At 39.5% G+C, this 25,194-nt stretch overlaps 1 protein-coding gene across 2 annotated transcripts in view; it reads right to left on the bottom strand.

Annotated features, from left to right (window-relative positions):
- Positions 1 to 527: 527 nt before the first annotated feature.
- MOCOS (molybdenum cofactor sulfurase) overlaps positions 528 to 25,194 on the bottom strand; it is a 223,915-nt gene continuing 199,248 nt past the window's right edge. The window contains exons 10-15 of one of the 2 annotated variants that reach the window (XM_075084424.1): positions 19,870 to 19,951; positions 15,542 to 15,666; positions 14,854 to 14,959; positions 10,603 to 10,729; positions 8,029 to 8,133; positions 528 to 771 (exon numbers count right to left, since the gene is read on the bottom strand). In XM_075084424.1, coding sequence (XP_074940525.1) covers positions 625 to 771; positions 8,029 to 8,133; positions 10,603 to 10,729; positions 14,854 to 14,959; positions 15,542 to 15,666; positions 19,870 to 19,951 — 692 coding nt within the window. In that variant the 3' untranslated portion in view covers positions 528 to 624. Of the gene's footprint in view, positions 772 to 5,795; positions 5,936 to 8,028; positions 8,134 to 10,602; positions 10,730 to 14,853; positions 14,960 to 15,541; positions 15,667 to 19,869; positions 19,952 to 25,194 lie in introns of those variants that run through there. The other variant, XM_075084426.1, reaches the window with a different exon arrangement.

The following is a 25,194-nucleotide window of genomic DNA, read 5'->3' on the forward strand; positions in this document are numbered from 1 at the left end:
ACGGCACACTGAATCTTCACTGATCTTTGTGCTTTTTTGGCATCCTCACACACCACTTTCGAAGAGGGAGACACAGCTTTCCCAACAACAGTTCCCTCTTCTCCCGTGCTTTCAGGCTGTCTACACATCACATCCAGTTTCATTTTTGAAAAGCTGAATGGACTGCTACTCTCATGCCACTTTCCCACTGTTCCCTTCCCACCCACATTGTTTCTAAAATACGTCCTGCATCCTCTCTCCCAATTGTGGTTTTAACAAAGCAACATAAGGAAGTAATGTATTGTTGTGTTTACTTTCCTTCATTGAGATGTGGGTTTCTGACAATGATGTTGGGCTTGTTTTGGGAATCATCCACCAGTAAAACCTGATCAAACCTGTTGCATCCTGAAGCAATTGAGCAAAATAGAGTTATGGCTGCTGTAACCTAATCGCAAGCAAAAACATGTAGGGGAGCTGTAATTATCACGGGTTCTACCATCTGATAACATTTACAGCAAACACAAAATTAAAAGACATAAACCAGCAGCAAATGAGTGGAAGCTTTTCCTTTTTTTTTTTTTTTTGAATAACTGACTACTGACTTTTCCCTGGAGTTGCATATGAATCTCATCTCCACCAGAGAATCTATCCTGAACATTTTTCTTCACTGGATGTTGGGGGCTGAATTTCGGTATTCTCCTTCAGCACTGGAAGTACTTGAGACCCAACCGATAAAACATCTGGAAAGGATGACCACAAGGGCTGGTTCATCAGGTATATGCCAAAGTTTGTCTGCAAAAAGGCAAAATATTTATTGAGATGCAACTAATGTTAATCAGATCTATAGAGGATCTCACAACCCAGATATATTTAGAAAAACAATATTGCTTTAAGAACAAGGAGGTATGTACTATCTCCATGCAATTAAGAACATTTTTAACTAAATAACTTTAATAGACTGGTAAACAAAAGCTAACTCCATGCTATTGAAGAAGAATACCTTAAGTAAGTGGATAAATAACACAGTATTTCATCATGAGTTCCATAGTATCATATATGTAATTTACACTTCCTCACAGTCTTGTCATTTATTGACTGTTCTGGCTTCTTGACAAATACAGTTAATGCATTATCACAAATAAAGGCTAGGCAGCACAAGAATGCATGTATGTTCAAACAGTGAGGAAAAGTCTTGCATCTTCTAGCATGAATTATTCGCTTTGTTAAAAGCACTTCATTCTGTCTAGCCTTTGTGAATTACCCTTCATTTGTTTTTACGAATATTTTAGTATATGTTACAGAAAATATTCAGAAAGTTTGTTTTACTAGGACTACCACTTGTTATCTGTCATTATGTGTGAAGCCGTCCTACATAAATATTAGAAATACTTAGATATGTGTCCTTGTGATACTGAAAAATAAAGAAAAAGCGAACAGAATAACCACTTCATCCACTGGCCATACAACCCTCGCAGGCACTGAAAACCTGATCTGAGTGTCTGCATCTTATGTGTGGTCTTAATCTTAAGCACGCCGAACGTTACAGTTGTAGCTGCGAACAGCTGGGTGTGATCTGGAGATGTCACAGCAAGAGGCTGCTGTGTTTGCGGTTTTGTTTTCCGACAGTGGAGAATTTAGAAATACGCAAGAAACAGACTTGCAATCTCATGATAATATTTTCCAAACTATTAAGCAATAGTTAATTAAAGAAATATGTAAAATAAGAAATAAAAGAATGCTGAAGGCCATGTTAAATTGATAATTGTTTTGTAGACTTCAGAATGTCTTTGTTCTTCAAACTGAGGGCTTTGGAAACCCAATACTAATGTTCTTGTCTTTTTTTTTACAGGTTTCAATAAAAAGCATTTTGTTCTGGTAGGCTACAGCCAAAATGTACCAGTTACTCTAAAGTGTAAAGTAAATAAATAAGCAAATGAAATTCATTTGGTATTTCTGAAAAAAATAAATTTTAAAACCAAAATTCTGTTTTCCTTCTCCATTTCCTGATTACATTTACTGCCACTGTTCAGATCAATGATCCCGAAACTGAGGGAATTACATTGACAGCAGGTTTAGAAAAACATACTGGGTAAAATGAATTGCAATAAATTAAAAAAACAGTGTTAGCTGAATTGAAGGGAGCATATTTGACAGGCTAAATATGAAGGCAGTATGTTTTCTCTTGTTCCCGCACTATAGAACTAAATAAAGATACAGTAATGAGGTAACATGACAGCTTTTAGTCTCTGAAGAGTTAGCGGGGGGTAAGGCCGAGACCTACTCCCAAGTAAGAGAGATGCTGGAAAGCAGAGGTCTATCCCAGCATGGCCTCAGACTCTGAATTTGGGTCTTTCTGTTTCATTTGTAATCCTAAACGTTAAAAAGAAAACCAGCTCCCAAGCAGAGTTTTTTTTGGCTACTACTGCTATTCCTTCATCTCACCGGCATTACAGATATATGGGGTATGAGTTGGACCTGATCTGGCCTGTCCTGTTAATGACACTTTTTGGGTACCTGTCACCACAGTGGTGTCAACACAGGGTAGATCCTGATGGTCAGTGTTCTAGTATTTAACGATGAGGAACAACGGCAGCACAGTAAGATCCCCATCCTCTAGCACAGTGACTGTGTTGGATCAACCACGATGCTCAAATGGTACGCTAGTAACTGTTTAATTTAAAATATTAAAGTACGTAATATTATTTTTCTGTTCTTGTTTACTCTTATTTGTTGACAAGCTGTGGTTTCTCTATTGGCATAAATGATGTGTTTTTCAGCCTTGTGGTTCATAACCTGGATTTATTTCCTATGCCCTAGTGCAAAAATGACAGTTGCCATAATTTTGTTGTTTTAAAATATCTGGCAATCATAAAACAAATATTGTAAAATGAGTATTAGTCCATGCTACGCCACATTTCACATAGGAAAGAATTTTATAACTCATCCGTGTAAATGAACTCATTTGATACATGAGAAATTTTTATTTATATTTACAATATTGACATCTTGATTTACCTTAAAACGAGACTAAAATAAATCTGGGCAGATTGCTAACTGTGGAGAATTTAATTTAACAATTTTTCTACTGTCGTGAATCATTTAGTAGGTTTTTTTTTTTTCTTAAAGCACTTTAAACCATTCAGAATTATTTAAGAAAAGGCATGTATGAATACATCTTATCTTCAGGAGTTCTCAAATACTGTTTTAATGCTGGTCTTTAGTATTTCCTTACTCTGACTGGGCATCTAAAGTCCCATAGTATTTTTTTCAGTGCTGAGTCCGGGTGATTCCTAAGGAGTCTTCAAGGTGATGGTACTAATACCTGTTTGGAATTGCTGACCTGTTTCTTTTGTGAATATTCTTAAACCGTAGCTTGTCATTACTAGAAGTGGATTCAATATCGTTTAAGTAAATTTCCTTGTTTTTTCAATAATTACAAATATTGACTCAGCAAATACCAACAGCACCACCCCCGCCCCGAGCCACCACAAAGCCGTGCACCCTGCCATTTCAGCTCTGTTTCAAGAGAAAGATAAAATGTAGAACTTGGCCCTTCTCACTGTTGAAAAATGAGGCTTTCAGACGCAGAGATTACAGCCTGCAGAGTTATTACAATGAACTGCATAATCTCTCTCTGCCGTTGCTGCCTTTTCCTGACTTCAAGGGCATTTTGTTCTGCATATAACCTCCCCAGAACACACCAAGAACTGGGCAGGGAGCGCGGGACTGTGAGTTCTGTGGCTTTATCCGCTCTGTCTTCTGATGGCAGTAGGGGCTCTTCCCATCACTCTTAAACTTCACAGGGACAATAAATGTGAAGCTTCTTGATTAGTAAAAACCACACCACTTCACTGCTGGAAGGAGTAGGTAAAATGTACTCATTCTTGCCAACAGTGAATCATATGATAGCCATCATACTCACTTAAAGGAGGAGCTACAAAATGCTGTCATTCTTGCATGTTGTTTCAAGTACATTTACTGCATCAACAGTAATATGCACTGCTTAGCTATTCACTGACAGAGAAATACCCTGGGTGCACTATGTCCTTTTGTAAGATAGAAACCTGAGGTGCTACATCTGACAAAGGCTGAGATGAGATGCCTTCAAGCTACAGCTCCTACAAAATCATTTAACTCAGACTAGCACTTGGTAGGGAAAATGCCCTGCTAGAATGTGTAACAAGCATGTAAGTGATACTGCATGCTAAAACTTAGCTTCGGATGGATGAGTTCTGGATTTTGCCCCTAGATGTAGCTGCCTTTTCTCACTAGGTACATTTACCTGTTCACGTCTGCTCATTTTAGTCATACAATAATGTAACCTCCCTCCCATGCAAAGGTTTGAGAGATGCAATTATTAAAGCTGAATTTTTTTTTTTAACGTAAGGATGTTTTATTAGCTCTGGATTCACCAAAACTTACCAGTAAAGCCTTACTCACTTTCAACAGGCTGATTTTTCATATTGGAAAAAAGGGAAACTTTTAACTTGGTGTCAAAAAACCCCATCTTGTTCTGTTGAAAATATCTGGACAGCTGAATGTTTTCCTAAGAACTGGTTTTCCTTTGCTCTACCTTAAATAAATGGATTTTCCAGTTCAGCTATCAATATGAGAAAAGAGAACCATATTATTTCAGAGGTGTATTAATTACACCAATCTCTGTTTGCAAATGTTCCAGATTTTTGGATGAAAAGCATTGCATAGTGTAAAGCCTTGCACTACTATGAATATGATTATAATGATGCATCAGATAAAAGAAGTAATTTTCTATCCTTGTTAACATTTCAGTAAGCAATCCAAAGGCATGGCCTCTAATTCTTCAGGAAAAGAAGCTCTCCCAGGGCACGAGATACAAAAAGGAGGATCAACAGCCCACAGGAAAAACCACAAGCCTTTTAGTCTATGAGGACATGTGCAAACATACGGATTTCCCTTGATGCACCGCTATCCATACACTTACGCTGGGGCAGCCTGCTAATGCGGTTCCCTTTGCTACCTTGACAGCAAGTCCCAGCTTATAGCACTGCTGTGAATCTACCCACAGGGCTTCCACTATTGTTAGCATTAAACTGCATCTGCAAAACACAGAAGATGGGCCAGATTTCAATGTTCTCTCCTTTCTGACTATGTATGTTTTGCATCAGGTGGTGACGCATGTGAAACAGCGTGTGGCTATTTTTATGCTATTTGCTTAATGTAGTTATCTAGTCTTTCATAGCCTCCTGCAGTAACAGAGCGCTCTGTCACAGAAGGAGAGCGCATTTTTCCTTTTCAGTCAAAAATTACAGAAGGAATCCTTAATGACTGTTTCTTCAGAACTGATGGCAGCAGAGCTCAAGTCTGCTGTGTAGAGGTGTTTGCATCTTATTTCAAACAATGTGAGAAAAGGTTTCATAAAAAGTAGCTGCCTAGGCTTCAGCACCCTGCTTTACATTTATCAGGAAACATGCAAATCGCTTGTGTGGCTAATTACAGTAGCTCATTCTGACTTTCAGCTGCAATCCATCTGTGCAAAGACTCAATCTTTCAGCTTGGAGCACCAGGCTCTCAGAGTCTCAGAGGGATGAAGAAAAACATGATTTCAGAAATAAATATCGAACCATCTCTTACAAGTCTCACTTTATTTAGCTCATTATTGAAGTTCATTGGCAGTGCTGGCATTTGATAAAGTCCAATATGTTTTTCCAGGTTGGTGTTCTTGGAAAAACAAAACAAAGTGGTAAATATGGACATCTGGCTTTCAGGTGGCATTCAGGATTTGCTATCCATTCGTATGTGCAGTATCGTTAATGTTTTGGAAATCAAGCAACTACAACAGGGTTTCAAAAATATCAGTTCTCCTTCTACTGGGAAATCAGCTTAAATCTTATTTTGCTGCATTTGGTTTTTTGTAGTTCGAATTGCATTATTGGCAGCTGGGAACAAACACTGCTAAATTCCTTTGCTGAATCCGTATCTGATAAAAAAAGAAAATGAGGACTATTAGATGACTACTTAACAGAAAAGCACATGCTAGAGACATGAGTCATCAAAGGATTAGCTCTGCAATTTAACAGTCATGTGAAGTCGATGTTCTTTCTCTCTCCCCACTATGAACCGTGAAAGCTTTGGATCAGTGTCCTCTGCTAGGCCTGCTCAGCCCACTGAGGATGCCATAGTCCTCCAGTGCTACTCACTGGTAACCAGCTGGTGACCTTCACCCCACAGATGATTTACAGGAAGGATGGGACTCTGAGGTCTTCTCAAACCAGTTCAGGCAAAACTACCAGTTCACACTATCTCAGCTGTCACACTAACTCAGAGGACCTGGCTTTATGCAGAGCAGGGCATGCTCACAAGATCTCATTTGCCAGCAGCACTGAAGACTGGGAAAAATAAAAAAATCTGAAGGCTTGGTTCTTTGCAGCATGAATATTGTGCCCTGCTGAGGGAAGCAGAGCACTCCCCGCTGTAAATAGCAGCACTGTGCTCTGCAGTGCCTCGCCTTGCCATGCGTCTTTTATCTGGTGCCAGGTTGTTCTCAGGAGGCTGGACTACTCTCTTTGCCTTAGTTCTGTTTGAACGAGTTACTTCGTTCTAGGAGTGCTTGTATCAAGAAAATCTTCGCACTGCTGAGTTAATCAGAATGAAAGAAAATCTCATCTTTACTGCAGGAAACATGCAGAGGATGCTTTGCCTCTCCTGAGAATCTGTGCCCTGGATAAGGTTTTGTGGCCATTTGAGAATGACCCTAAACACAGACTGGTTTTCCTCTACAGTGGATTCAAGTCATAATCCAGTAAAATCCACATGGATAGAGAAAGCCCTCTGCATACTGCACCCCATGTGGCAGCTTGGCAGCGTCCTTGCCCAGAGTGACAGAACGCTCCCTAAAGTGTCCCAGATGTTCCAGCTGTGGCTCACCATTACCTGGAGAGGGCTCCTGTCCACCGTGGCCAGGAGCTCATCTCACAAAGGCACGCGTGCTGTGGTCATCTGGTTGCCACAGCCTGCCGTGCAACCCTCAGCCATCTCAGGTCAGCGGGAAGCTGTGCCTAGACAGGCAGCCCCTGCCTGCTCATCTCTCCCCCGTCTCACTCTGCACCAGGCGGCTGGCTCCGAGATGGAGCCGGCAGAGCCATTCACCAAGGATAACATCCACTGAAAATGTAGCCCTTTGTTTGCTTAATGAGTCACTGAGACGAATCAATTTATTATTTTTTTTTCCAAACAACTGATGCATTATTTGTAACTTTTTTGTGCATTGTTTGGGTGAAAAATTTTCAACCCATTTGTTATTACTCTGCCTCTGTGCTGTGCCCAGTCCCTGGGGTTTGGCTGGTATTGGCAAGGCTTCTGAGCACTGACTGGCTAACGAACTTTTACAACAGAAGTTTAACAAGCAGGAAGCAATGAATTTAGAGTAAGGATTTTCAGCTAAATAAAGACTTATGAGGAGACTTGTGAAGCTTTCAGGATGCCAAACTGTCTAGCCATCGTCTGAGCACTCTCAATTCCAAGAAGCGATGCAACCTTAGGAAGCAGAAGGACTCCAAGCGAATGCCTGTATTTCACAGTTATTCTCCACTCACTTTCTTTAACAATTATTCTCCACTTTGGCTATATTCACATCTGCTCTGTTTCTCCTGCTAAGTAGTTTCTCACAGTAAGAATAAAGTTTAGTCTTACAAGCTAACTGTATCATTTCAAACACACTCTCATTTTTCTTCAAATTCTCTTCTTGAATGACATAAGCCCCCCAGCTCGGCTTGTGTTTTTCAAGACCAAAATAAACACATTATAAAACAGTACCTACTGAATAAAAGTAAGCACAGTTAAAAATATGCATCTTAATAGTCAATTTCTGAAGAAAAAGCGCGTTGATCATTTTATGGAAATAAACCATGTCATATCTGGGTTGTAAGTGCATCCTGTTTTTACTGAAAAAACAAATGGTAACGATTAGCATAACAACTTAATCGTGAATGATTCTCTCAGCAGATATTTTGCCACCCATGCAACAAAGTCACTACATCTTTCTATACAGCTATTTTGGAGTACTGTACTGACCTTTCTACCTCTGGAAGCAGAGAGAGACTGCAGAAATTCTTTGTTTCGTTCCCCAGACTGTTGATCAATGCAGATTATTTGACATCTGCTACACGGCCCCACAACCTGAAATTTCAGTTAAAGAAGGTTCACAGCTGTATATCAAAGCAGTACAATACAGAACAGTACAAGCTTCTGACCACCACAGTATGTTAAAAACATATCTTTCACATACTTTTCCTGTGTTCTTTTATGCTTTAATTATGTGAAAGGTCAGGCTGGTTCACCTAATGTAGGAACATTTTCAAAGGGTCTACTGGTGAAGGTCTCTGATTTTTTAATTAATCTTTTATCTTTTTCTATTTTATTTTATTTTATTTTATTTTATTTTATTTTATTTTATTTTATTTTATTTTATTTTATTTTATTTTATTTTATTTTATTTTATTTTATTTTATATTTTATTTTATTTTATTTTATTTTTTATTTTCTATTTCAGCTAAACTTTCCCACAGACAGAATCTGAGAAATCAAAACCATTTACATACTTGTATTTCCTGATGACTTTGCTTCATCTACAGGCTGGCAGGGCTACTTGCCCAAAGGGGAACTGAATACAGAATTAAGCTAGCACCTCAGGATTTAACTCAAGGTGGATTTTTTTGGAGTTAAACTAACAGGGTTTGCTTTACATTGTTTCAGTGCAGCTGAGATGCACAATATCCCCCATTCTTTCTTACAGGCGTAGCAGTTGCAGATAATCAGAATGCGAGATGTGAATTTTCACAGGTTTATATAATCAGAAGGAATAATGAGAACTTCTAATGTAACATCATACACAGCATGGCTCTTAAAGTTAATTCTTGTTTGAACTAGGGTGTGTTTTTCAGGGAAAAAACCGCAATGAACTTCTTACCTTTTAAAGCATTAAAATTAAGAAGGAAGACATATTCCAGTTTCCCTTAATATTGTGACCTTGACTTTAGCAAAGCTGTACGTTATAGAAACTGTCTTATCAGTATCTCAACATACACATTCTGGTTTTTTAAATGTGTCATAAATTTCAAATAGGGCAAATAATTAAACCTGACACTGCAAACATTTTTATATGCTGATCTGAAGTGCTCTTTCAGTTCTTTGTGGTACATCTAGAACTGCTTGTACAACTCCTCGGTATAATCATCAAAACCATACATTTGGCTCAGCTTTTTCAGACGATGATTTTCCACAGCTTTAATATTTTATTAAAAGAACAAGAGAACAAGACAGAGAAGGAAATATTTTCCCTTCTTTGCTTTGTTCAACAGCTTCTTCTACTGTTTTCCTGGCATCAAGTACCGTTAACATAATTTCTACTATTACTACATCGGTTTCTGAATAAGAACCTAGCAGAGACTGGAAAAGACAATGCAAGTTGCATAAGCCTTTCTATTTTCAGCTTGCATTCCTAAAGTATTTCAATGCCAGAAACAGGAATGCCTTTTTATTCTGTAGTTTTACAGTATCTTCCATAACAGGATCCTGAGCTGAGATCCCTAGTGCAACTTCAGCCACCAACAAGCTGTACGCCAAGGATTTTGGACTCACCTATTACCTGAAGCAATTATTCCTCAATTTTCTGTAACTCTTATTAAAGCTTACTGATGAAAGTACACATGAGAACAGGTAAGTCATAACTTCCACCCTTACTGAAAAAATGGCCTCTCCTTTTCTTAGAGTGTGCTGACCAGAAAGAAATAAAAGTGATGTCTATCACAGCTTCTAGATCTGGCCATAGCACTTCTGTTATTCACACCTTCATTATCATCCCTAAAGAAACAGTGAATAAGCAACTTTCACATCCTAGGCAATGCATTTTCCAACATGTATTTCATATCTAAGGACCAGGGGAATCCAATAAACATGTAATACATGTGTACATCATTCCCTTAGGTTTCATGTGTAGCTTCTTCATGGATCCTTTGTTGAAGTTTTTCTCAAAAGAATGTATTTGCCAACAAAGTCTAACTAACTCCAGCATTTTCCTTATGGCACAAAGCCTGTTACGTTGATAGGTATGATACGAAACATAACATATGAAAAAACCCTATCAGGGTAGACTTAGAAACATGTCTTGGATGGAGATTAAGACAAAATGTATACAACAGAGGGCAATAGACAGTGATCGTTCACTTGTATTGATGTCCATTCTTTTGGCAGTCAGTTGCTTGATGTTGAGCAATCTGAGGTCACATTTGGACTATTATGCTTAACAGCAACCAGTACTCTCTCATGACATGCTGGCTAAATAATTGCTGCAAACTGCCTCAAAATACTGACTGTTTTTCTGCTTGGTTGGATAGAGGTGGGAAATTTTATAAATTATGAAATAAAAAAAAATGGCGTGGAGAAACATGTCAAGCCCTCTCAATTATACTGAAGCATGTTTGCCACAGGTCACAGCATGTTTGGTATTTTTTACACACTTCATAAATTTCATCTGCACAAACTGTGCCACCCATGTTCCAGTCAAAAACTTGCAAAATTTGCTCTGTCTCCAGGGGTCAAAATACTTTGCGATAGACTGGGACTAGGACAAGGGAGAGGAGTTCGCACCTGGAATCGCAGAGCACCTATTGAAATCTCAGCCCACTCTTCTTCTTCAAAGGACTCTGGTGCACTGATGACAATGTTGGCACGGAAACGACGGATTAATTCCTCTATTTCCAATGGCTCTTCCAACCTGTCTCACAGAGTTGACAGAGGAAAAGAAAAAATAAGGTTTATTAACTAGTTCTGCACTAGATTTTTCTGTTGCAAGAATCTAGTGGTTCGTACGATTCAGCAAATGTTTCAGAATAACCTGGACCAAGTTTTATTACAAAGGTTAGGAAAATGGCACAGGGTATTTAACTATAATTTGTAAGTCTTCAACTGTAATTTGTAATCCTCTAGGTGGCTTCTTCAGAGGTGTAACCTAGAATTGTGAAGTAGGTATGAAAGCATGTAGAGAGATGACTGTGAACAATGCCTATGAGAATATTCCTTATTAGTTATCATATGTAAGGCTAATGGTAACAAATGAAAAGAACTTTTGCATTAGCAATCATTTGACTCATTAAATGCTTCTAAAAAGAAGGCAAATAGAAACTTATTCTGCACATGCTACAGTGGCAAGAGGGACAAAACCAGCAGACACTGAAGGTGAAAAAGACTGGTAAAGGCATTTTATGAGAGAATGTATTCTTCATATTATTATTATTTGCCTTTGGGATGCAGCAGATTGCACCAAATGATAGGTGTTTTGAAAAAAATTAATCTCTGTGTGGCGATATCTCCACCTTTTTACAAGCATTTGAACTGCCAGAGTGTAGATTTGTGTCAGTGCGGAGAACATGTATGAGGCAGACAGAGCAGCAGACTGCATACAAATATCACAAATCTGGCTGTACCTTTGAATTGTCATTCTTCACTCTCCTTCTAAAGGAGAACCCGACCAGTACCAGAAAAAAAGACAGCCCTAAAATTTGCAAGGGAGTTCTCTCAGCACCATTGTTATTGGGGAAGAACATTTCTTTTTGCATTGGCTATTACGGACATGAACAACTTTCGATACTTCATCAGCTGTGGTCTGACAACTTTGGGACATGATACCCTAGAGCAGAGGCAGAAACCTAGGTAAGTAGTGAAAAGAGAAGTTTCTGTCCTGGAAAAAAAAATATTTAGAATAAGAAAGGACATAGAGTTTTAAAAGTGTTTTAATTAAAATGAGGAAAAAACATGCAAAATCAAAGCACAGGGAAAATTGTTCACATCAAGCAGTCTTGGCAGAAGAGGCCTGTTAGGTGAAAAAAAGAACTTGATTTTATTTAAAATAGTCTGGATGATCTTCTTTAGCAGACAAATGTGCGTAAGAATAAACTGCCTGTGGAGACTTTCAGTCAAACCACACAAGCCAGGCTCTGTGGAGCCTTTCCCTGTTCATCAGGGCTCCAGCAGCCTGGGGGTAGAAAGTGGGATGGGAAACTGAAGGGCTACAGGTTTTTCCTTGAGATCCCACAAGCAATCCCATGGCTGAGACACAATTCGTAATGATCGCAGGAGACAGGTGCCAACAGAAAGTGTAAACTATGCTGATGCTCAGACAGATGGGGAGGAAAATAGCAGTTAGTCATGAACAAGTTCAGTTATGCTGTTGTGCTTCTGAGCTTGGCTGTGGGCTCTTGGAGCTTGGATGCCCTGTAGCCTCTAGTTTTTAATGCATTTTGTGACATATCAGTGCTTGCCACTCCAGCCAGTACCAGTGGGAGCATCAAAAACCCCAGTAACCTCAGAGCTGGGCCTGCAGCGTCCTGAGCCAGCTGCTGAAAACTATTTCTAGTTTCTACTGTTTTATCCCTTGCTGCTGATCCTCCAAGACTGCAATGCCCCTACTCCTAGGGTCCCTGCCTTCAACCTGCTCAGGCTCATCTCCAAAATACCTTACCTCCCCTGCACTTGTCTCCAGCCCTCAGAACTGCTTTGAATTACACGGCAGCATGCATCAGAGTAAATACCCATCATTTGGCCCCACCTTAAAACATGCAACGTCTAGATGGAGTGACAGGCACCTTCATCCTGCAGATCTCAACCACTCTCTCTTGTGAAAATCAGTGTATTTTGCCAAAGCCACCCTGAGAGCTTTAGGCTTTTCACAGCAGTGGGCCCTGCAATCCAGAACGCATTACATATATTTATCAGGCAAACTTGAAAGTGAGTATTTGCATCTTCAGGGGCATATTTCTAGCAAGAACATTTGAGCATAAGGCCAGGCCATGGGGATTTTCACAGACATAACCTGCAAAGGCAACACCAGAGAGGCAGATGTCTCCATATACATATAGCTCTCCAACAGTATGCTGCATTCTAATTTTTAATTAAGTTGTTGTTTCTGTTTTAGATCACCTCTCAAGAGCCAAGTGCAAACTGGAAGATTAGTTTTCACTTACAGAAGATACAAACAAAGCGAAATTATTAAAACTCACTTGAAGATTAAAATTGTTTTATAAATCTTAGCAGGTTTCCATTAAACAAAAACAAACCCACATGCCATGAAGCTAAATAATGCTTTCTAAAAAAGAAAAGCATTTAATAAAGACCCATATGTACAGATTCTAGAAAGTACATTGCACAGTTCAGTATTTGGAAAGTTTGTACACCATGATTTAGTAACAGTGCAAAATGATGATGCTCTATATCTACGCTGAATTAATTTCCCCAGCACCCTGAGAAGGCACTGCATGGCAAAATAGGGAAGAGTTTTCCAACTTGTGCTGCAGAGTGGGAAGCAAGATGCTTCTCAGGCATCATGGCAGCTCCAGTCACATCTGGAGTTTCCTTTCAAGAAAAGGAGATTACAAGCCTAGTTGTACTGGAAGATATTAGGCGCAAAATGAGTGGATCATCTGGCATTGCGTGTTTTACCAAAGCTCCCTGTCCTCCTTCATCCTCACTTGCTGCTCCCTCTAGTGCCTTACTCCTCTTCTTTGCACTCAGATCCCATCTCCAGAAGGTTCCTCTCTGGGTCGCACCATGAAAAAAGCCCAGTCTGAGTAAGGGATGCTTGCAAGCATTGTTCTCCCAAGGAGATGTAACTGAGCCAGTCAAGCCTCAGAAGAAGGCATTAACTATCACTGAGAAAGGGTAGTCAGAACTGCTGAGAGATGGACTGATTCAAAGCTTTTCCAGGCATTTTCCCAGAGGAGCACTGCCGTTAGATGCTAAAATTGCCCAGCTGAATTCTCCTAAAGAAAGAAACTCCTCAGCTGATGCAAGCTCTAGTGTCTGTAGTGATGCTTCATTCAGTCACTGGTTTTAAATCCTGAAGCTATAGATGTATCCTCCTACAGATAGATATAGATATAGATATAGATATAGATATAGATATAGATATAGATATAGACATAGATATAGATATAGATATAGATATAGATATAGATATAGATATAGATATAGATATAGATATAGATATAGATATAGATATAGATATAGATATAGATATAGATATCCCTCCTCTACTCAAAACAGGAATTTCAGTGCAGGGGGCATGTGTGGTGGGTGACTAAGAGGAGAGAAGATGACTCCAAGTAGAGGCACGGAAGTTTGGTGAGACAGGAGAAGGGGGCTCAGAGACAAATGCTGGGGCTGTGGGATGCACAGCTATGATAGAGGCCTTGCGGGCAGATTTTCTGTGGAATTCGAGCCTGTCCTACTCATAGTCAAGAAACAGCAACTTTCTGTTGTCAGCATATGAAAATTTAGTTGGTAATAGGTTCCTTATCTTTGAACTGTGGGCTGGCTCAATGTTTTGTTTGCTGCTTGTATCTCCCACTTTTGTAAAAGTAAAGCCAAATTCAATTAAGAAATGAAATTAATCCAGTCCTGCAAGCAGTTTAAAAATATTTCTGTTTTGAATGTTAGCTATAAAACTTAATCCTTCCCACAGGGAAGAAATAGTTCAGCAAGTAGCAAGATTTTGTATTTTCACCTGCCAGATTATTTATGTTGAGAAAAACTAATTATCCTTGTTCTTCCCACAAATAGAAGTTGGCTGGTCCCCAATAGTCTCCTGCCACCAAATCATTTGACAAGAATTTTCTTTAAGTTTTATTAAAGATGACTGGCAGAAAGATTATGTTCAAGCATTTAATCCAAATTTTCAGAAGTCATACAGGAATGAGTAATTACACCAGTTTAGTACCCATGTATTTGCTGAACGTTGAAAAGTAACTAACTCTACATTTCCAGATAAAAGTTATATTGGCATCTTATGGCAAGATTCTGGAATCCAAGACCACTGACAGGTGTTTGGAGACAGAAGGATCTTACCTTGAAGAAACATGTTCTTTCAGGTGCAGAAGGCTTGCTACGTTTATCAGGAGGTATTGTGCTTCATTCACAAGAGAGAGTGAGATGTTTGTAGCAGATGCCAGACCTAAGAAAATAAATCCCACATTCGGAAATGATTGTTACAAATCAGGAACATTATACTAGTAATTTCACTTTTTCTTTCCTTTGACCTCTTATTCATTCTCATTAAAAAATTATTCATTCGGCTCCAGACACTAAAGTAAGATTCCAAGAATCCCCTCAGACCTGTAAATGATAATGATGCACTACATTTAGAACCTGAAATAGAGCTGAGATTTTTATCAAATTTGTAAAACGATTTCCAAGACCAATATCTATGGATTTTTGATGCTCTTTTCATTTGATCCCTTTTTATAATGTATTTCAGTCTAAGAATAAATTTTTTGTTTATAGATTTTTCATGGTCATTTTTCAAAATGATCATTGAATTTCCAGACAAAATCATGGTCATGATGATAAAAAAAAACCCCAGACTGGTGAGTCTGCACATTTTAATCAAATGCAACAAGTAGAAGGGCAGCATAAACACAGTTTGGGGTTAAATGTACCCTTTGAAACCTACTAGAACAATATTGAATGTCTCACCCTCTATTGAGGTAATTAGTCAGTATGAAGTCCACAAATATTTTTAAGAATGACAACATACCTTTTGTATTTTTCTGATGTGACCTGTTTTTAGTGTCTGAACTTTGTCTTATCAAGCGACACGGACGACCAAGAAACAAAGAGAACCAGTCAGCAATTCTTTCTCCACAGTCATATGTTTTGACCCTATTATGAGAAAAGAGGGACTTAGCAAAATTTGGTTGCTCAAACATTAATTTGCAAAACTGAAGACAAATTAAGAAGTTTATTCTGCTTCTTCCAGCACAAAATACAAAATCTGTATTCTCTATAAGTGATAAAACAGAGATGTGAAGTTCTGCATAATTTTATCTCCCAATTTCCTCAACTTTACTCTGTTAGTCTTGATGTTAATATTCAGGAGATCTAATTTAGTTTTGTACAGAAAATTACTCTGGAATAAAGGATTAAATAATCATAATGCTCAAGACACTGAAGTACAGTACTGGTAGCCCATATTACAATAATACAGTACAGTATTATGAAAAAGTTATTCTCCGGTCTGTGCTTTTTACTAAAACAAAGAGGATTAATCTGAGTTGAATTTAAGATTACCCCACTGTGCCACACTGTATGTAAATTTTAATGATCCCGTCAGGTACAATGATGTTAATTCCCTAATTTAATTCACGTTAGTACAGACACTTGACATTAAAACATGGATCCACTAGCAGAGCCCAAATATCTCTCTTTCTAAAGGTAGTTTCCGTTACTAGTAAATTGTCAAGTGAGTTATGCAAGGCTGGCAATAGATTTGCCTTCTTTACCTGGCTGTAATCTCTCCTAGAAGGATTCTGAGATCACCTCTCTCTCGGTTCAGGAAGGGCACAGATCAGACCACTGGGAAGTGATCCTATTTGCCATTAGATGCCTCACCCCTGAGTAATCTTTACTTCAATCTTAAATTAGTTACCTGGGTTCTCCTCACAGATGTCAGAAAGAGGTAAGTAGTTCCCATCTATAGTAGACCTCAGGATAGGATGACTCTGGGAGCGTTTAACTCTCTTTAGTGACTACAAAAGGAGATCTAACTGACATCTAACTTTTAAATGGCATAAACAGATAAGAGGAATGCAAATTCTCATGCTGATTTAGGCAGGATTCTTGTAGTAAGGAAAGTGAGGTAGCAGTGGTCCTACGCTTACCTTTTGGTCCTATCCAGCCAAAGCAGCTGACCTGCATGATCTGCATCTGCTCTGTGAAACAAGAAAACAGCTCCTCCCAGCAAAAGATGCTAAGCCCTAGGACTGACAGAAGAAGTGGCTTGGCTTTATGAAATGCTTTGTAGGTTCAGCTGAATTACGCAGGTAGAAAGCCAGGACAAGTGAAATCAAAGAGATTTTATAATCCTGCAGGGATCAGATAGCTCTTCAGCAGTTGTTCTGAATTTTGATTGTGGTGCAGCTCTACATCCCTCTCCCCACTCTTAGACTGGTCTGATGCCAACCACAGCTGCATCTAGCCAGTGATGTCCTAGAGCTGAAATGAAACTCTGGTACTATGAGACACAGGCACTGTGGCAAGAAACAAAGGCCAAAAGGTGAGACTCCACATGAGATCCTATAGTCTGAGCTGAGCGGTCTTGTGTCCTTGCTGGTCACTGTGTTAGGGAGAAGGCTGCTAATGAGAAGGCACGAATCTTTCATGGTTACAGTACATGTGAAACAAAATTCCCCAAATATTCTTTCCCACCCAAACAGAGGTGCTAGGGGTATTTAAATTCTCTCCTGAGCCAAGTACGTCTAGCAGCCTGCTGGGACTTAATGCTGTACAAATCAGGATCAAAGTTTTGCCCTCCTTTTTATTTGCTTACCATTTTGAGTCACAGTGGCTGAGTTAGAGACACACAGCATTCTTAGTATTTAATCAAATGTCACTGTGTAGTTTTTGTATTCCAAGACTCCTATGTTTTCAAATTGCTTTCCCTTATTGTCAGACAATTTTCTGAGCAAGTACCATCATCTCTTCAAGGTCTTATTCAAAGTCCTTCTGCTGTAGCTCAATGCTACTCATTTTCTGCTTATGTTTATTTTTGTTGAGTATTACTTTACATCTGTCAGCATTATGTTTCATTTGGCACATGTTAGGCAATTTATAAAGGAGGGCCTAGTTCTCTCAGATTTTATTTACTGTTTTCCTTGAGTTCCGCGCTCCTTATTATGTCACTTAGCTTCAGTGTGTTACAGCTGGTCCCTCTAGCTAGGTAATTTATAGAACAAGAAGCAAAGACGGCTGAAGTTTGAATATTGATCCCAAGGGATATAATACATACCTTTACACACAACAGGCTCAGTTCACCTTGTTTTTAACTATGCCTTTGTCATCTTCTACCACTGATACCTTTCCTTTGATCACTTTGATATTGTGCTCTATCAAAGAGGAGGCTGTGTCCCTGCCTATTTCAGCAGAGCACTAACCTTGAGCATTTAGGGTCTTCTACAACATCAATAACCTTAACATTGCTAGCTTCTACCTGCATCTGCACACTGTTAGATATTATGCTAGAAAGCCACGTGCCTCCGATGTGAGCAGCACATGCTGACGGACAACCCCTGCTGAGATGGCTACCACTGATGAATTGCTTCACAAGGGAAACTTGGGCTCATTAAAATTCTGTGGCTGCTGTGAAATTAAACTTTCTCATGTGACTGCTTGCAGATTCTACATCGTGTGCTTTTCTCAGCTATCTCAGTGTAAATTCAGAGTAAGCCAACAGAACGGGATGAAATCACAGTGCCAGAGAGCAGAATCAGTAAGTGGAAAATGCATTCAGTAGGGGCTGCTTCTGAATAAAAGCCTTTTAATACAGACTTTTGGTCCCACTGCTCACCTCAGACGCTTTGCAGAAAAGACCACAAATCACCTCCTGTCCTACTGCAAAGCACTGTTTTGCTCCTATTTCAATTTTTTGGCCCCGGAGGCTCCCCTGCTGAAACACGGGAACTTGGCATCCGCGCTGTTGGATCGCTGAGCAGTTTGGAAGCCTCATCATTCTGCCTTACTTCCTGCCTTGTTTATTTGCTAATCACAGTCCACTCAGAGCAATTTGTCTTGCATCTCCCTTTTCTTTGTCATTCCATCCTTTTCTTCCTCCTCAGAATTCTAAGCAATTTCCCATGAAAATTTCCTATTTCATACATTAAAAATGACATAGGCAGTGACATGAAAGACAAGCTACAATAAATAATATGGCAGCCAATTATATGCACACAGAGAGGAAGATAACCTGGGCTATTTTACAGCCTGTAATAGATGGGCTAACCATGGGGAGGCTAAGGATGAGTCAACGCTAAGGGAAGTGGGACAGATGGTTAAAACAAATGACTCTTGGGTGAATTCCACTACCTGAGGAAAATACACTTTTGAGAAAAAGATCCTCTTTATCATCTGAATAGCTAGTAGAAAAGAAGACAATCATTTCCTGCATGGTTCCATGGGGAAAATGGCGAGGTCGCCTGCTGTTTTGTTTATGTGTTACCCTCAGAGAAGCAAATGTAGAGGGTTACAAAGAATTAGTATACCTTGGTTAAAAGAAGACATAAATCTGTAAGTGGCTCTTTTAGTTGGACTTACCAAGAGACACTGTGAAAAGAAACGCAGTAGATGATAATGCAGATGTACTTTAGGAAGGTACTTGATACACTGCCACTCAGAAAACTCAATGAGACTGGGAAGTACTTAGAACATATGATGGATAAACACTTAAGTTCACTGATAGGAAATTAATTTATGCATAATGTTATATTTCACTGAAGTGGTATGTCTCTTGATTAGAGTTGATGTAATTTCACATACTCACCTGCAATCTTTCCAAAATTGTTACGGGGACACTGATCAACATGGGTGGCCAAAACAAAATTGTAAGTAGATTGTAAATAAGGAAAGCTGTTTATAACCTCAGTGGGTTCTAGCAATTTTGAATCCACATAGCATGAAATGGGCAAAGTTGACAGCGTCATTACTGTCAAAAGAGGGAACTGAATTCTAGAGTCCTGCTGATGCCTCCAGTTGGTATTTGGAAGTAACTGGCGCCAACTTTCCCTTTTCTCATCCTTGCAGTAAGAAAAACCAAGATGCTCCTTTTCAAGTGAGTGCCAAGTCATCACAGTCTCTCGTACAGTCTTTGCCCCACTTTTTAATTTTTATTATTTTTTAGTGTTTTCTACCAGACATGCTGGGCATGCCAAATTACCTATCTAAATCTGTCTTCTCCTGGTCCACTAAGTCATTCATTGCTTTCCACCCTCCTCCTCTTTTTTTAAGGACTTCTGCCCCTGTATGTCCATCCAACCATGTCCTGAGTGTCACTGCAGTGATTTTCAGGTTTGATTCCTCTCTGCTGTCACTCACCTGTGCGAACAGACCTTGCTCTCATAGATCACAGCCTCTCTTCCAGTATTTTCTTCTAATGATACAGATATTGGGTCCATGCCTAGATGGGCAGAGAGAAAAACCATATAAAAAAAACCCTAAAATATTTACACAGGAACATAAGGTAATGAAAAAAGTTCTTATTTTTGCACCTGTTCACAATCACAGCAGCTTCCCAAATAGCATGTGACAAAATCCTTTCCTTTTGCTAGAATTATATTCTCTGCCTGCAGGGGGCTCCAAATGATAATGCAAAGAGCAAACGCTGCAGGTGACCTTGGTACCCAAACCACATTTAGGAATATACAATTTCAGCTTTGAGTAACTCCATTCTCTGGGTATCTCAGGCAATGAAACTGGCATAGAATTACTACCTCAGTCATGGTTTCTGTTGAAAGGATGAGTTTATCACTGTTGTGCCCCTTCTAGCGAATCAGGAGATGAGGTTAATCACTGTCAGGCTGGTTTTTTTGGAGTGGTGGGATGAATTGATCAGAAAGATGGAAGATGGAGACGGGGGTGGGAGAGAAAAAATAAGCACAGACTGTTTAAGGAAAGAAATGCAATGTGTTATAAAACTTCAATAATTTAAAGATAAAATGTATGGAAACCAATAATGACAGAATTATTCCCATCTACCCATCTCTAAGTTTAAACCAGATGAAGAATCCCTGATAATGATCTATGTTAACAGTTTATTCCACAGTTTCTTATCTTGAACAGAATGAGCCAGAGAGAAGGAAAGGTTACTGTGGCTTACTAGAACTAAAAGAAAAGCTGTACTATTTTCCTTTCTGTTAATACAAAGCAATAATCTGAAATGACAAACAAAGGATTTTACTGTGTGGTGGCAATGAATCCGACTCTTTTCCATTATACTGCAACATAAACCAGCAAAGACTGATCTCCTGTACTCCAGCTTTGTATCAGCATGTTTCAATTTCACTCACGACTTCCTGTTTATATTATTGTAGTACAAATAAAAATCAAGCTCTACCAGCTCTGTGATATGGTGAAATCAAACTGTTCTATTCTGTTCTAAAGAATAATGAAATGTAGTTCAGATTCACTGTATCCCAACTCTCAGCTCTGTTCCATGCAAGTTTTCAATACAGAAAGATGTCTACTCCTTTTTTAGCTAATGATGTTATTATACTTCAGAAGCTAGACAGAGGAGGAAAAGCAAGGTTCACTTAGGAAAATAAAACATGTAAATAATAAATGCATTGAACTTGCTTGCAACAACCTGAAAAAGAAGCCAATGTTATCACCTTATAAACTAGAACCTATGCTCTTGTGCTTTGAAAACGTTAAACGTTAGCATCATTCCTTCTGGAAGAGTTTGAAAGGTTTCGTCCTGTATGCACCCTTAGCTGTCATATCTTTTAAAAATACTTTCTAAGCAAGGCATACTCACAAAATTTCTTAAAACAGAGTCTCAGGGCTTTAAAAAGCCCTGCTTTTATACATCAGCAAGGATATCACATTTTTATTGAACAGTACACATTTTACAGTGATGTTTAGGTCAGTTAAACATTGTTAATTACAATTTTATTCTATCTTAAGGCGAAAAAATAAAGCAGAATATTGCTAGTTACTAAAATGTAAAAGCTGTCATTCTCCATGGTCATTTGCTTGATAATAAAATTCACAGATGTGCTCACAGTATTAATATAAAAAAAATTATTCCTGTCTTTACAGCTCCTATTTTCAGTCAATGACAAAAATTAGAGGTCTGTTATTTCAATAGACTGAAATATAAACTATTCATGTATATTCTTTCATCAGTGTATGCACTTAATTCCCATTATTTTTATTGGCAGTAACACATGACTATTTGAAGGCACAATAAACTCCATACAGTGTAATTAGTTGCTTAGTTTTGCTAGCATCTTTCTACTCCAATATTTTAAAGGGCCTTCACAGCACTCAAAATTTCTCCCTCTGTGCAGTGGCAAACTAATGCCCAACTTGCCAGAGTAATGCTGATTGTTAGCTAAAATGGAAAGAGAGAAATGAGTCTTCTACAGAAATGTATTCTCAGCTAAATTCTGTTCGGCTTAGTTTTACATCGGTCGGGAACAAGCCCAGTGTAATCTGTGGCCGCATGTATTTGATGGAGCAGGACAACAAGATTTCCGTTGATTCCCACTCAAGTAATACGGCTTCTGGAAATAAAGGCACTTGCTGCTGCCCACCCACCTTTAACTTGCTGGGAGCCTAACCCTTAACTGCTTCAGTCAAGGTACAAGAAGTTGTCTTTCTCCACAGGGGCTTATTTAAAATTACACCGATTTTCTCAAAGTGGCTCCTGTGATAGCAAGGGTTAGTTACAGTCTTCACATCAAAATGAATAGGAAATGCCTATTAACAACTACATAGCCTAAGAAAATAATTCTGACAAAATTAAGAAATGCAGTTTCTCAAAATTGAAATCTCCGAAATAAAGTACAGCCAATGAGAGACCAAGCACAAGCTCTTCCTCTCCCTCTGTTCTCACTTACCCCCTTCCTCAGGGATCAGGGGAGTACCTGGAGTTCCCCAGCTGCCATGCAAGCCAACTAATTTTGCAGGCATGCTAGGGAAGGATCCTAAGCCTTTGAGCGGTTTTGGTCTTGTCTAGAGCCCAAGTCTGATGTCCTTGCTACCCACAGGGACAGCAGGATTGCACAGCCGGGTCAGTCAGACAGTGGGTCTGCCCATCCAAGGCTGGTTGTTAGATGGGCTATGGAAACATGCTACACACAGAGATTAAAGGAATAACATGAAGCGGTGTCTCAGCACACAGAGGATTCAGCAAAAGCTATTAAAATAGTTACTGTCACACTAAATCATGCTGACAGTTTTATTTTGTTGGACAGAGAAGACAGGGAATATTAAACCATATTGAAATAAAATAGCCATAAACAAATTTTCCACTAATGAAAAGTTCTAGAGGGAGAGGAAAGCCCTTGCCTGGAGGGGCAGAGAGAACAGACTCATTATGTTTTAAAACTGGCACAGATAAAGTCTTCACCATAATCTACTAGCGTAACAGCAAAATGTTCTTTAAGAATGCCGCGTAATTCAGCTATGTGGGATTTGCCCCACCGGGCTTTAGGCACTTACCAGAGGCACCTAATCCAGCAGCATGGTTGCCTCAGGCTCCCTCTATTGGAGGGAGACACCTCCAGGCAGCAAAGCACGCTCTAGGTGGAGAGCATTTCCACAGCCTGCTCTCACAATGAGAAAAGCCCAGACGACAGCAGAGAAACTGGTAGAGAAAGCAGAGTGGTTACAGCCTCCCTGCAGAGGAGCAGAAGGAAGGCAGACAGCTTGACTGCAGTTGTCACCCGGTCACCCGGGAGCTGCTGGGTTTTCACGTTCAGCAGAGCAAGAGGTGCAGTAAAAGTGCAGCTCAAAGGTTTTGCCTCTCTTATTTTCACCGCAGTCACCTCCTTCGCCCACTCCTCGCCACCAGAAATGTCCCCATAACACCAAGAAGAATAGAGGAACTGCACAGGGAGTGTGAGGGCAGGGGAGGAGAGGAGGAGTTGGAGGAGACAGAACTCTCCTTGGAAAGATGCATGCTACTGTAGCTGAGGAAAGGCAGTTCGGCTCTGAGGCATCCAGTGGGAGAAAGAAACTTGCAAAGCAACAAAGCTGGAAGAGACCTGGAGGTGGCTGTAGTCAGCAGGCTAAGTGCTACAAACCTGAAATACCATTAGCCACAGACGTAGGCCAGTGAAGGCTCTGAGCTGCACAACAGACAGCCTGGCTCCTCAGAGGGCTACTACTCCTCACTGCCTTGATTGTTGCTCCAGCTACACATGTGGTGTTCAGCTTCAGATCCTACATTAGCAACAAACTACTGACAGGCTGGAGACAGTGGTGACAAAAGCAACAGCGACTAACATGGGATTTTCAAGGAAAGTCAACTTATTAAGTCAAATTTGTCTGCCATGAAATGAATTAAGTGGGAGATATAACAATGACCCATATATGTGAAGGGATAAAAGAAAAATTAAAAATTTAACACCAACAAAAAAATCATGCATTTAGACCGCAGGTAAGAGGGAAGAAAACAGAGTAAATATTGGAACAACTTCCTACAAATTTATCTGCTCAGTCTTACCCTGTCACTTCGTATGTGTTCCCATCACTGTGCTATCTTATGTGCGGTAACCTCTGGAATAGACTGCCCAAGGAAATGAGACCCATTATCTCGCTGACAAGCATTAAAAAAATACCACAGGTTGCAAGTACACTATGATAGTGAAAAATAGCAGGACTGTCATAAAAAGAGGGACAAGACCACCTTATGGGTTACATTTATTGGTATCTAGAGCCATTATACAAGGAATGAAATTACTCCACTCTTACATACTGGCTGTACCAAAGGAGGCTATAAATAAGTGCCAGTCATGTTTCTGTTAGAGCACACTGGAGATCTGATCAATCACTTTGGGGCAGAAGTTGACAGACTTGGTCAATCACTTCTGGATGAAAATGGTTCCCACTTCCGTAGCAAGGAAGGTGAATGACAGTGCAAACTCCAAAAATGACACAAAACAAAATGTAGGATTTAAAGGTGAATTTCAGCTTAGCACTACCTATGGCAAGAGACTCTAAATCTCAGTGAGAAATGGGTTCCTTGACTGTCATTTTTGACTGAGAAACCTTCTTCTTGACTCTCTAAAGTATGTCAGCGCAGATGTTATTGACAGGCAAACATACTAACGGGTATGTACTTGCCTGACCAATGTGCTACCAGCAAGGAAAAAAATCAAGAACATACCTAGAAGAGCAGAATGTAGCAATCAAAAGGCCCAATAGGGCTGAACCTCTGAAAATGTGAAGGATAAATGGAGAAGGTTTGGACAAGATTCCACATTGTGTCTGCAAGCAAGAGGTACCGGCAGAAAGGAGGAGAGATAGAAAGGAACTGAATTTCTAGAAATAATTAGTTCTGAATCACTTGGAAATTTAGAAGTTGTGAGAGAAGGCTGCCTATGCAACTGCACTACAAAAATTTGCGGTGCAAGGTGCTCCAGATAGAATTGACTTGAATTAACAATACGTTTTCAAAGAAAGATTACAAAGGGAAGAGTGGAAAATAGCAGTGTTTGTACCAATGAGGCAGTCTGGAATCCTAAGAAGAGACTAGATTGTGTTTGGGATCTGAAACACACACACAAAACACACAAGACTAGTTGAAGTACCCAAATGTACATTTGACAAACCTATTCCAGACAAAAGAAATCAACTGGACAGACTTTATTTTATGAAGAGTGCTCAGACAACTGGAGAGGACGACAACTGTAA

The sequence above is a fragment of the Phalacrocorax aristotelis genome, chromosome 2 (assembly GCF_949628215.1).
Source record: "Phalacrocorax aristotelis chromosome 2, bGulAri2.1, whole genome shotgun sequence".
Taxonomy (NCBI): Eukaryota; Metazoa; Chordata; class Aves; order Suliformes; family Phalacrocoracidae; genus Phalacrocorax; species Phalacrocorax aristotelis.